This window comes from Phytophthora parasitica (assembly GCF_000247585.1).
Source record: "Phytophthora parasitica INRA-310 unplaced genomic scaffold supercont2.6, whole genome shotgun sequence".
NCBI lineage: Eukaryota > Oomycota > Peronosporomycetes > Peronosporales > Peronosporaceae > Phytophthora > Phytophthora nicotianae.
The window spans coordinates 434,830-447,847 of record NW_008648992.1 but is presented as its reverse complement, the minus strand read 5'-3'; the positions used below and the strand labels follow the sequence as shown (position 1 = coordinate 447,847).

The following is a 13,018-nucleotide window of genomic DNA, read 5'->3' as shown; positions in this document are numbered from 1 at the left end:
TACTTACCGAGCGTAACGCGCCATAACATGATTTGGATTCAACTCGAGGACGCGTGAGAAGTCGCTGTGGGCGTCGTCTACCCGGCCACTCTTGAAGAGCGCCATACCACGACTGAATCGTCCGTGGATATCGTCTGGACGGCAGCGTAGTATCTCTGAAAAGTCCAGTACTGCTTGATCCCACAGCTTAGCTTTCATGCAGGCATGGCCCCGTACAGCACGAGTGTGCAGACAAGACGGGTCTACTTCCAGCACTTCATGACATTCGCTGATCAGCCGATGGATGTCGCGGAGACCAGAATCTGATCGCGAGTCTGACGACGCCGAAGAACTCATATTCTACTGGAGCCGCCACGCGTTTTTAGTCACTCAAACATCCTGTAACCCAAGCAATTCTGGCCCAGAATAGCGCGCGGGCAAGTCGAACACGTTGACTGTCTTATGACGTACCGGGGTACTACCCCGTCAGCTTGACCTGCGTATCTTTCAGTAGCACCAAAGGGCTACGATTCGCAGACGGAGGGGAAGGGCGCTTGCCTCTAAACCACCGGACCGTCGACTCGCGGATCTTAGATCGCCGGAGCGTTTTGCGATACATGCGCAATACGACGACGGCTTTGTCACACAAGGCCTCGCTTAACGATGAAGTGCATGTTGCTTGCTGGCAATGACTGGTTCCTGCATCGCGCGTTCGCGATGTCCTTGGGCATCGTGATGGTTTGAAGGAGAGTCTCTAGTGTCTGCACAAGGCACGATTAAAGCACCGGCTGGTTCTAATCACCGGCATTGACGCTCCACCGAGAGACACATCGATCGAGCTCGCGTCGCCCCCTGCTTGTTGTGCTTACGTCGAGCTCTCCATGGCAATCAAAGCGGCATGAAACGCCTTTACCTACTGTATCCAGCGAGGTGCGATTGGCACTGGAGCAAGTGTGGCTCGCGGTGGCCCAATGACGCCGTATTCACTCTATTCAAATAGAGTCTATTGTGTGCGTCTAAAGAGCAGGTTTCGCTCGAAAGTTTCACGCGTAAGGACTCGTCCTGCACCAAAAAACGCGAAGGTTTTCCATGAAAGATCAACTAGCGCCGACGTGGGGCTTTCACCAGTCCAGACGGCGCTGCCGTCGGAGCAGATGTCCAAAAGCTCTCCCATGTCCAAACTTCCCCACGAATTCCATGAAACTTCACTTTGGGTGGATCAAATGGTCATCTGTGCGATGGCGCGAGTCGCACTTGGCGAGACGCGGCCCTGGTATAGTTATCAGCGAGGACAGTCCCATGAATATATCTCCAAATCATGCAAGTTTTGCGTTTTTCGCGGCATGCGAGGCTGCAATGTGGCAGAATCTAAAAGAGGGATCGGACAGGAGCCATCTCGACTTCGGGGTGGCTATTTTCGCGTTGGAAGTCCGCTCCTTGGGGGCGGACGATGAGCTGCCGTGGAGCTTTGATGTTGATGCATGTGGGTTTTCATGATGCCACCTTTGGCAGCCTTCAATACGCGTGCTTGGAGCTCATGGAGCTCCTGCGTCCGGCTGGTATCGCACGCAATCTGCGAGCGCGCACGCCACAACTTCTCGCCGTTCGAGCAGATCTCTCTGGACACCTCGGGCCCTTTAATTTCCGAGTCTTCCAAGACATTACAATACCCAGCATCACAATCTGCGCCAAGATTGTTCGAATCGCACGCTCTTTTTCGCGTCGTACAGTTGTAAGGATGTCGTTCGTACAGCAAAAGTGTGACACCTTTTTCGACGGGGTATCAAACCTTACAGTTAAATGTTCGATACAACTGGGGCTTTAAGTGAAACCGTATCAACCGTTTTATTTAGTATCACAGGGTTTTAATACAGTAGCACTGATGTCAATTTTGTCCCATCGCCTGCTCTGACTCCTTGCGAGTCAGTCCAATGTGCAACCGTTACCGCGATCCTCGCCTGTCTAACTGCTGTTGCCTGCTGCAGCTCGTGGGTGAAATATCCTCCTTGTCTGTGGCTTTGTCAGCTCGTCGCCGCGTCAGGATCATTCTGCAATCTGCTCGCTGGCACCAACTGCCTGCCTGACTGCTTCTCTACTTTAGAGACACTCCACTCCCCCCACAGATCCTCAACATGGTTAAGGTGGCGATGCCCGCGAAGATCGCTCTGGCTACGTGCCTGTACGCGGCGGCGGCCTCGGCTGAGACCGTCAACTTCATCAACAAGTGCTCGTTCCCCATCGAGCTGTACCACAGCCAGTCTGGCTCGGCCGCTTCCAAGGTGGCCGACATCCCCGTCGGCAGCTCGCACACGGAGGACGTCACCGGCCCCGCGCACATGTACCGCCACACTGCTGACACGTCGGCGACTCTGGTGGAGCTGGCTTGCGATGGAACTCTGTGGTACGACCTGAGCGTCATCCCTCCCATGCCTGGCTACTGCTCCAGTTACGAGGAGTGCAAGAAAGGCGGCAAGAAGGGCTTCAACGTGCCCATTTCGATCCAGCCCAAGGAGAACATCGGCAAGGGCACGTGCTCCGCTCTATTCTGCGCCGCTGATGACAAGCAGTCTTGCGCTGATGCCTACCACTTCCCCATGGACAACATCAAGACGCACAGCTGCCCGGTCGGCACCGAGTTGGACGTGACGTTCTGCCACGCCGACGGAGGTGACCAGACCCAGCAGCAGGACCAAACTCAGCAGCAGGACCAGACCCAGCAGCAGGACCAGCACCAGACTGACCAGTCTTACCCTGCGTCCACGACGGCTGCTCCTTCTCAGGAGGAGCGTGGCGCCACCCAGGATGGCTCCCAGCAGCAGCAACAGCAGCAGCAGCAGCAGGATCAGGGCACGGTGCAGAGCTACGCCGCCCTGGGCAAGGTCAAGGCCAAGTACGAGTACAAGGGCAAGAATGCCGGTAACGTGCCTGGCTCGTACAACCGCGTGACGGACTTGGGCAGCTGTACGAAGGAGCCCGTCCAGGTTAACAGCCCCGTCGGCCCCATGTGCGAGCCCGTGAGTCTGATCTTCCGTGGCCCTCTGGAGATCCACAACATTGCCGTGTACTCGGACGAAGGAGGCAACGGATCGTGGCCCCGTGTGTCTTCGTACTCGAGCAAGGACGGCACGGTGGACAACTTGACGTTCATGAACAACAAGAACATCGATTACTCTGGCCAGAACAAGCACGGCCCGCAGGGTTACGCTTCGGCTGACGGCAAGGACAAGGCTGACGAGCCCACAGTCTTCTCGGGTGAGCTGGCTGAGGCTTCGGACCCCACCAAGATCGGCGGTGGCCCCGGTATCTCGACGGGCGTGGAGATCAACATCATGACTGGCGAGAAGTGCAACGGCGACTGCCTCGGCTTCTCGGGCGACAACGACTACAAGGGCTGGGGCGGCGGTAAGAAGGCATTCGTGACGGAAGTCAAGATGCCCAAGGGCACCACGCCCGACCAGCCGGCCATCTGGATGCTCAACGCCCAGGTGATGCACTCGAACCAGTACGGCTGCAACTGCCGTGGCATGGGCCCCGTGGGCGGCTGCGGTGAGCTCGACATTGCCGAGGTCATTGAGACGAACATTAAACGCGACAAGGTGACGACGCACTACTACTTCTACGACGGTACGGTGCTGAGCCCCGGCGGCGACAACTTCGCTCCTCGCTCGTACGACTCGAACACGATCTATTTGACGCTCATTGACGACTCGAACGACGGTCTGATCAAGATCGTGGAGCTCGAGAGCTTCGACTTCTCGCAGACGGATCTGGGCTCGCTCTACCAGCAGCTTGTGGACTGCTAAGCTACCGCGACGTGCTCGTCTAGATGAAGCGACGGAGCGTCACAGTGTCTATATACTATCCATGCGTAGGAGCGGCAGTTTTTACAAATACACGAGCCATTTTGATTCTATGCTTCCCAGTTTTTATTCCAGTCGTCATTTTAATTTTTCAGAGGTAAAAAAATGAAATGCTTAAAAAGTTGACTTTAATTTTTTTTAGGTGAAAACTGCATGAAGTGTCAAGTACAAGTAAAATTGAGTGAAATGACTGGTCAAGTTTCATGACAAAATTTAAGATGATCGATGCAGATGTACTAATGAAAAATCCCCACAACTCCATCGAGCCACGGAGTGCTGAAGACAGAGATGGAAGTATTGGAAGGCATTTCATTTTCTTGTTAGCTCTGGCGATTACCGTGATCCTACACCTACACAACAATTCCGTCCTTGCTGCACTTATTAGAGCCTCATCAACTGTAGATTCAACAGCAGTTCTAGCCGATCCAGTTCCTTTACTGCGAGGTTCATTGCTGCGCCGTTTTCAAAGCCATCCAAACACCATTTGTGGTGATAACTAGGATGATAAGACCAACAAGCAATTCGATTTGTGCTGTGTTGCTGGATATTTTCAGCGTGAAGTTATTTCTCAGCAATATTAGAAATACTTACCGTTGTCTTTCTTAAGCTGTATTAGATTCCACACGAGTAAAATAAAGTCAAACGATGCTGAGTATCGCGACGTAAACAAGCGAAAAAAATTGATGAAGTGATTTATCACAACAGGTGGATGAAAGTTGATTTTTTTAATCTAAAATGTTTTTCTTAAACAAAACGCTTCTGGTTGAAAAAAGCAACGTTGTAACTTACTTTAGTAGAATTTAGATTCCTGTATCCTATATTTTTCTACACACGTGAAACTTTGCACAACCGTAACGAGGCTATGCCCAATCACATCGTGCCACGACTGTAATGACCTGCAAAGCTGCATGGTGACTGTAAAGCCATTTCGCAAGCTCAATTTTTAGTGGCGTCAACACAGGAGATTGTAATCGGCACGAAATGACGAAACAGCTGGAGCCATTTGTTTACACTGGGCAATGTTGATGATAAGCCGCTTCATCATGTACAACCTGGGGGGTATGCGTCAGTGAGTGGAGAGCGTCGCAGTTTGTATGCGCTGGTCTTGTGCTCCACCAACGCAACTTCACGAAAACTAGCGACAGGTTCGTGTTTGAATATCGGCGTCGCTACCAACCATTCCGCAATTTGCCCGCAAACCAATACAACTACTTGTAGCATTTATCCATCTACGCACGCGGCCATCCCATGCCCAATTTGGACAAGTCCAAGAGGATGCCCAACGATGATGGATCATACCAACGACTGGAGACGGCACGCGCAGTAAATGCTGCCGGTGCTGATGAAGCGTTTGCTGTGAAGGACTGCGGTACCGTTGAATCCAGAAGTTCCAATTCCGAGACCGACTCAACAGAAGGAGACAATTCTTCCTCCTTCGCGTTCACCGATCTGTATCGTTACGCGACTGCCATGGACAAGGTGCTGCTAACCGTCGGTATCATCACTACTGGAGCTAACGGTGCACTGTTCCCATTCATGGCAATTGTTTTCGGTGATGTCCTTACGGGGTTTGGAGACGTCCCAATGGATATGGACGCAGTCAACAAGGGTGCACTCGACTTTGCTCTCATCGCGGTGGGTCTGTTTGTCACGGACTACTTGTCCTACGTATCATTCTACTACAGTGCGGAGCGTCAGATGAAGGCACTACGAAGCGAGGCACTCAAGCGCATGCTGTATCTGGACATAAGTTGGTACGACAAGAACGACGCACTGCAACTATCCAGTCGACTGACAGGGGACACGGTGAAGATCAAAGACGGCATGGGTCAGAAGCTCGGCGACTCTATCCGCTATACGATACAGTTCATTGTAGGCTTTGCTATTGGTTTTGTGCGTGGTTGGGATACGACGCTGGTCATGGCCTGCGTTATCCCTTTCACCACCTTATCGATGAGCTGGGTCATCAACACAATGCGTGTTAAAGCTGAGTGGGCCCAGAAAGTGTACGCTGAGGCTGGCTCAGTGGCCGAGGAGACTCTGGGGTCTATCCGTACGGTTGCTTCGCTCAATGGCGAGAAGAAGGCGATCGCGAAGTTTGAAGACAAGGTTTTGCTAGCGGAGAGAGAAAACATCGCGATGCACAAGACGTCGTCCTTGGTGCTTGCTGGGTTCCTTAGCAGTACGTGGGTTATGCAAGCGGTTGGCCTCTGGTATGGTGGGTGGAAGGCTTCGCAAGGCGACACCACGCCGGCAGACGTGTTCGCTGCGTTCTTCGCCGTCATGATGGGGACTGGTTCATTAGGACAAATCTCTCCTAACATTACAGCCGTGTCGACGGCAATTGGAGCAGCCAGAGAACTCTTTGCCATCTTAGACACTCCAAGCACCATCAATTCCGAGAACCTAGACGAAGGCATCATCCCCGATTCGTGTGAGGGGAAAATTGAAGCTATCAACGTCAACTTTGCATATCCGAGCCGTCCTGATGCTCAGATTCTCCGCGACTATTGCGTTACCATTGAGCCTGGTCAAACCGTGGCGTTCGCAGGATCCAGTGGTGGCGGGAAGAGTACTTTGATTGCACTCTTGGAGAGGTTCTACGACCCCAACAGCGGTGCGATCTACCTTGATGGTCGGGATGTCAAGACGCTGAATGTCAAGTGGTTGCGTTCGCAGATCGGTATGGTCTCCCAAGAACCGGTGCTGTTTGCAACGACAATCTTCGAGAACATAGCTATGGGTGGAGATAACGTGACCCGTGAAGAAGCCATCGAGGCGTGCAAGCTGTCGAACGCGCACAACTTCATCATGTCGTTGCCGGAGAACTACGACACCCTGGTTGGTGAGAAGGGCGTATCGCTGTCTGGTGGCCAGAAGCAGCGCGTGGCGATTGCTCGTGCTATCGTTCGTAAGCCTAGTATTCTGGTGTTGGACGAGGCTACGAGTGCTCTAGACAACGAGAGTGAGAAGATTGTGCAGCAGGCATTGAACGATTTGATAGCCTCAACGAACATGACAACCTTAGTGATCGCCCACCGATTGAGTACCATTCGTAACGCAGACAAGATCGTCGTGCTGAAGGAAGGGCGCATTGTGGAGAGCGGGACACACGATGAATTGCTGGAGATTGCGGATGGAATGTACCGATTAATGCACCATACCCAAGAACTTGGCTCTAAAAGCGAACAAGAAGAAGAAACCAGTGGCTCCAGTGGAAATGAGGTTATCTGCAACTCCATGGCGCGTAGTATGAGTGTGGTGTCAGCGAAGACGGACATTTCGGTGAGTGATGTGGAGACGAATGCGCTTGACAGGAAGCCATTCGGGCTGAAGGATGTGGCGAAGGTTAGCCAACCCGAGCTCCGTTATTACGTAGTTGGTCTCATTGGTGCCTGTGTTGGTGGGATTCTCACCCCGGTGTCAGCGCTGCTAGTAGCTGAAATGATCACGTCGATGACGGAAAAGTTTGGGCTGTACGAGGACTCGGGAGACAAATCATATCTGAGTGAGCTGTACGACAATGTGCAGCTCTGCGGCATTTTGTATCTCGTTGGCGCGGCGGCGATCCTGCTGTTTACGTACATGCAAACGTACAGCTTCAAGTTTATCAGTGAGAAGGTCACGACTCGGCTACGTAGCGCGAACTTTGAGGGTCTGTGCCGACAAAACGTGGGCTTCTTCGACGAGAAGGAGAACGCGACGGGTGCATTGACGGCTGACCTAGCTACGAACGCCGTCAAGGTCGCTTTGGTGTCCGGTGACTCTCAGGCGCAACTGTGGCTGGCCATCTTCACTGTGTTCGCTGCGCTTGTCATTTCGTTCGGGTTTGGCAGCTGGCTGTTGTCACTGATCCTCATGGCGATCCTGCCGCTACTGGCCTTTGGAATCTTGGTTCGCATGAACGAGATGGAGGGGAACTCCCTTATCTCCGACGACTTGGCGGTTCCTGGTGCTCATGCGTCGGAGGTTCTCGGTAACATCCGAACGATTGCAGCTCTGGGCCTCGAGCAAAAGTCTGTCGACATTTTCGATGAGCTGCTAGAGGAGCCACTTCGCAAAGGCAACAAGGAAGCCCAAGTCAACGGACTGTCTCTAGGCTTCAGCTCCTTCATCTTCATGGCTACCTACGCGTTCATCTTCTGGTTCGGAGCTAAGAAGGTGAACGATGGCACCATCAGCATGTCCGACATGATGCGCACACTCATGGCCATCATGATGTCGATTCAGGCGGCGGGCAGTGCGTCCAAGTTTTTTGGCGATGCACCCAAGGCTTTCAAGGCTGGCTCAACCATTTTTGCGATCCGTGATCGCGTAGTTCCAATTGATTCGTTCAGTCCCGACGGACTTCGTCTAGCACAGATCGAAGGTCATCTGGAGTTCAGAGATATCTCGTTCCGGTACCCTACTCGTCCGGAGATCAACGTGCTGAAGCACTACAACCTCACCATCGAAGCAGGACAAACTGTCGCGTTCTGTGGCCCAAGTGGTGGTGGCAAGAGCACCATTATCTCGCTCATCGAGCGCTTCTACGACCCCGTGGCTGGCGAGGTGTTACTGGACGGTCATAACATCAAGGACCTGAATCTCAACTGGCTACGTAGTCAGATCGGTCTCGTCGGACAGGAACCCACGCTGTTCATCGGAACCATCGCTGAGAACATCTCGTACGGCTTGGCAGAGCAGCCGAGTCAGCAACAGATCGAGGACGCTGCGAAGATGGCTAACGCGCACGACTTCATCTCCAAGTTCCCGGACGGCTACGACACTCAAGTGGGCACGAAGGGCGAGCAGTTGTCAGGCGGCCAGAAACAGCGTATCGCCATCGCACGTGCTATCTTGAAGAACCCTGACATCTTGCTACTGGATGAGGCGACGAGCGCGTTGGACTCGGAGAGCGAGAAGGTGGTGCAGGAGGCTCTGGACAATGTTGTGGCGTTGAAGCGGCGCACCACGATCATCATTGCTCACAGGCTATCGACGATCCGCAAGGCGGACCAAATCTGTGTGGTGAGCGGCGGCAAGATCGCGGAGCAAGGCACGCACCAGCAACTGATGCAACTTAACGGCATTTATGCTGGACTAGTGACGTCTGCATCATCTTAGGCAAAGTTGAAGTTGTTGAAGCTGAAAATAATGTGTTGTCCACACCATCACGCTACTGTTACTTTTTGTTGGTCATTCTGAAAGGGGCAATGTCAACTTCGGCGTCCATAGCTTTTCGTCTCCTTTGGCTATCGAGCTTGTGCGCTGTGTTGGTATCGCCGGATAACTCCTTCCTCCCGTTACGTCAAGCTACGGATGGTCCACACTTCACTGTAGCGTCGGACGACTGGAGCTGTTTTCCCGAACAAGCTCCAGTCATTGACACGACGGATGCTTTCTACCGCTGGGTCGCGGCCTTGAAGACGACGGCCCCACGGTTCGAGGGCCATCACGACTATTTGTGCGACGGCAGTATGAAAAATTACCAAGCATGGGAGAATTGCTTACCGATCACGACGAGGTTTGACGAGGAAGAGTGCGCAGGTGCTGATAGGACAGACCTGTTGATGCAGACGCGAACGCCGTGCCAAGCCAGTGTGCTGCATATGCTGCTAGTAGACGTGTACGCGGAGTTGGAGCGGGCTGGAGGTGATCCCGCACTTGTATTCGGGACACTACTAGGAGCAGTTAGGGACGGAGGGATCATCCCTTATACTGAAGATGTGGACGTAGGATATCAGCTACAGAATGACCCGATGCCTGTCGTGATAAGGAGACTGCAAGCTAAGGGGTATCATGTTTTCATGGATAGTATCTGGAGGGTTTGTGTAGCCCCGACGCATCCGTTAGCTGCGAGATTGTATGACCCAGCACTGACAGCTCCAATTGAGTCCTGCACGGGGCCATATCTTGATCTCTATCGAATGGAACCAGACCCAGAAGTGGTAGATCACTGGACCATCGAACACACAAAAAGAAGAACCGATAGTATCCCAGTTGAGAAGATTTTGCCGTATTCGAAGGTAAAGTTGAATGGAGTTGAGTACGACACTGTCGCTGATCCTGTGGCTTTCTTAGTGGAGGAGTATGGATCCTCATACTTGAGACCAATAAAATTATCGAAATGGAATGATTTTTTTTAAACTTATTTGGAGTTTCTACCTGTTAGATAAAATTAATATCTTAAGAATATTCACGATACAGCTTGAACAGCGTCAAGGACAGACCGAGAACGCCGATAACGACGCCCGCGCCGAGCATAAGTAGTGGGCCCGTGTGTTCACGAGTAAACATGGGGCCTGTCGACTGCAGTAGGAAGAACAACGCCGGCATAATGAAGATCAATAGCGATCCCGAGACGGATCCCACGATACTTAGAGGAATCTTGACTGACGGTACGAAGATACTGCACGTCAAGATGAGTATCAGACTCACCACTGTGACTCCAATATACTCCTTGTACGTCGCCTCATGACTGGGAGTCTGTACGCCGTTCTTCACTCGCAGATACACGCTCAATACGCACGAACGGAATGGCCACATGGCAATTGGAGTGGTGAGTACCAACGCCAGAGCCATACACAATTGTCCGATCAGTAGAGGCACCTTCACCGACTTATGGTGAGCCACATACTCAGGCGAGAAATTCAGCAGGATATTGTCCTTAGTCTCCGATCCAAATTGCAGATATCCACACAGCGAAATAACTTCATACAGTACAAACGCGACGCTGATAGCACCAATGACAGCACGGTTCATCCTGGGTAAAGTCCGGTCTTTCAGTTCTTCGTACACTGGCAATGCCGTGTTGTGGCACGCGAACGCAGAGATAAGCAGCGTCACTGTGTAGACACTACCCGGATCTAGACGCACAGCTTGCACACCTGGCCCTATCGACGCTCCATCGGCATTATACGCAGCTAGGAACGCCACAACCACGAACGCCACGACGTAGCCGATAGACAGGATGGCAAGCACTGATGCAAGCCACAGTTTGCCAATACGGCGACTCAGTGACAAGGGAAACACGACAATTGCGACCAGCGTGACTGTGATCATCCACTTGTCCTGCATCGATACGGACAGCACGGCGGCGCACAAGTCCGTGACGAAGATCAAGTAGCTCACGAGTGTGCCAAAACCTCCGAAAATGAAGGTAAACTCAGCCAATCTGGTGCCGAATGCGCCCATAGTGAAGTGGCCGAGACTCTCGTACGTCTTAGCGCAATTGCTACCGGCCCGGTCGCTCGCTGATAGCAATAGATGCACCGAATACCGCGTGATCATGGCGATCGCTAGCATAATAGCGTTGCCAAGCAGCCAGCCGCTCGACGCGATGGCGAACGGTACAGCGAGGGTGCCTGATCCCAAGATAGTGTTGGTCAGAGTGAATGTAGAGCCCCAAAGCGAGCTGGTGCCGCGTGGCTGCTCCTTCTGGACATCTGCAGACGCTGTTTTGTGCATATCGATGGCGTAGGACTGCTCGGCTAACAGGTGATCGGACTCCTTGGCGAATCCCTGCACTTGTCCCGACGTGACACGCGGGCTGGCCACATATTCGCCCATGGAGACGGAACGCGGCGCGCAGTCGCATTGGTGCTTGAGTGTATCGATGATGTCGCGCGAGCCGCGCTTGACGGGCGAGAAGGTGATGCCGCACGTGTGCACGACGGACAACTGCGGCTCCATCAATACGGGCCGGACGGGCTGCGGGGCCATGGCGACGGATGTGTGTACGTGTCTAAAAGAAGATGAAGAATGGAGACTCTCTGCCTTGCGCACGCACTCTTGCAGGAGGTGTCAAGTTGGAAAGTGAGCCTTTTTCGTTTGGGTGAATGCAGTCCGACCACAGACAACGACTTGGAGTTTGTATGTGACGTTTGACGTTGGCCGTTTTATGGCAGGAGTTCATGCAGAGTGATGGTGAAATCTGCACTGCATAATAATCGTGCTGTCTCATCAGCAGAATAATTGGAGACACAGCCAGCGAGTGCAGTCAAGCTGCTGGAGTACGGTTCGGTCAGTACTTGCTTGCTCTCAGGTCAGGATACAACTGCGTCGACGTTGCTTGAGGCAGGATCGCAGGTTGTGAGTTCCTGGGTGGTGCTGCATTATATCCAATTGAAGCAGTTAAATGAAACATCCAATCACAGTGCTGCAAAAGTGAGATTTTCGTGACACCGTCAAATGAAGCCATTTCATTTGGAACACGTCACTCCAATACAGCGATATGATTCGTGGTTTTGTTCGGAGCACGGATTAGCTTAAAATTCAGTTCTTTTGACCTATCCGATACAAGATATCAGTAGCCATGAAGACGTCATCATTGTCGAGCTTGATGTCGATCACCGAAATGTTGAATAAAAATAAAATACAAGTAATCTTTTCAATGTTTGTTTTTTTAATATGAAGAAAAAAATTAAAATGTTGTAACGAATTCACAGAATAGAAGGCCCTCACATATCGTGACCCGGTTTCAATTTAGAATTGGAGCCAAAACCAAAGCTGTGTACATATTAGCATCCTGCTCAGTAGAAGATGCAATCGTATGATTGAAGGAGTGCTGTCATCCACAAAACCAGGTTCCTAGTGCATTTGTATCGAAAGACATATCTTGCTTATATTGTAAGTTATATTTAAGAACCTGTTATTTATGGGGACAGAGTAAGTGCTCTAAGATTTCCTCTCCTCCGTTCATTCACCACATTTAGTAACCCTGCACTGTTTAGAAACCTTCTTTTCAAAAGTCTTATTTTTTTTTTTAGCAATACAGACAACGACAGATAAAACAAGAAAGCGGCATTACATAGCATCTTCCATAGTAACGCAGTGACACTTTAATCCAATTAAATTCAAATATTTTGAAATATTTACCCAATCATGTATACACTACAATTAAATGGTTATGATAAAACTGCACCACGCAACACCTTAACCTTTGTATTACATGCTTACTTTTCATTCTGCAAAATGAACGACTCTCCCCCCAAGAAAAAGACGAAACAGCGAAGTTACAGTGTCCGCGAGAAGCTGGACGCTGTCCGGCGGATGCAGGAGGTCAGAATGGAGGTGGTGGCAACAGGCTGACAAGCTGCTCAGTAAGAAATTGTTTCCTGACGTCGCTGCCTTCGTCACCTTCATGAAGGACAAGTGTGGTGCTGAGTTGGGGAGTAACAATTCTTGTAAATTTTATT

General features: G+C 51.6%; 7 protein-coding genes across 7 annotated transcripts; 5 read left to right on the top strand and 2 right to left on the bottom strand.

The window, feature by feature from the left end:
• Positions 1–3: 3 nt before the first annotated feature.
• Positions 4–336, bottom strand: PPTG_21528 (hypothetical protein; the record flags this gene model as incomplete). The annotated part of the gene is made up of 1 exon (XM_008898327.1): positions 4–336. The coding sequence occupies one exon, from the start codon at positions 334–336 to the stop codon at positions 4–6; it is 333 nt and encodes a 110-aa protein (XP_008896575.1).
• A 175-nt stretch (positions 337–511) lies between these two features.
• On the top strand, positions 512–1,501 carry PPTG_21527 (hypothetical protein). The gene has a single exon (XM_008898326.1). The coding sequence runs from the start codon at positions 951–953 to the stop codon at positions 1,431–1,433; it is 483 nt and encodes a 160-aa protein (XP_008896574.1). The 5' UTR covers positions 512–950; the 3' UTR covers positions 1,434–1,501.
• A 446-nt stretch (positions 1,502–1,947) lies between these two features.
• Positions 1,948–3,970, top strand: PPTG_03836 (hypothetical protein). The gene has a single exon (XM_008897604.1). It carries the CDS (start codon positions 2,112–2,114, stop codon positions 3,780–3,782), a length of 1,671 nt encoding a protein of 556 aa, XP_008895852.1. The 5' UTR covers positions 1,948–2,111; the 3' UTR covers positions 3,783–3,970.
• A 1,117-nt stretch (positions 3,971–5,087) lies between these two features.
• On the top strand, positions 5,088–8,995 carry PPTG_03835 (hypothetical protein; the record flags this gene model as incomplete). Its single annotated transcript, XM_008897603.1, has 1 exon — positions 5,088–8,995. One exon carries the CDS (start codon positions 5,088–5,090, stop codon positions 8,943–8,945), a length of 3,858 nt encoding a protein of 1,285 aa, XP_008895851.1. The 3' UTR covers positions 8,946–8,995.
• Positions 8,996–9,034: 39 nt separating this feature from the next.
• Positions 9,035–9,929, top strand: PPTG_03834 (hypothetical protein; the record flags this gene model as incomplete). Its single annotated transcript, XM_008897602.1, has 2 exons — positions 9,035–9,847; positions 9,903–9,929. 2 exons carry the CDS (start codon positions 9,035–9,037, stop codon positions 9,927–9,929), a joined length of 840 nt encoding a protein of 279 aa, XP_008895850.1.
• An 11-nt stretch (positions 9,930–9,940) lies between these two features.
• PPTG_03833 (hypothetical protein) lies at positions 9,941–11,938 on the bottom strand. The gene has a single exon (XM_008897601.1). The coding sequence runs from the start codon at positions 11,541–11,543 to the stop codon at positions 10,008–10,010; it is 1,536 nt and encodes a 511-aa protein (XP_008895849.1). The 5' UTR covers positions 11,544–11,938; the 3' UTR covers positions 9,941–10,007.
• Positions 11,939–12,794: 856 nt separating this feature from the next.
• PPTG_21526 (hypothetical protein) lies at positions 12,795–12,911 on the top strand (the record flags this gene model as incomplete). Its single annotated transcript, XM_008898325.1, has 1 exon — positions 12,795–12,911. One exon carries the CDS (start codon positions 12,795–12,797, stop codon positions 12,909–12,911), a length of 117 nt encoding a protein of 38 aa, XP_008896573.1.
• Between the last annotated feature and the right edge of the window lie 107 nt (positions 12,912–13,018).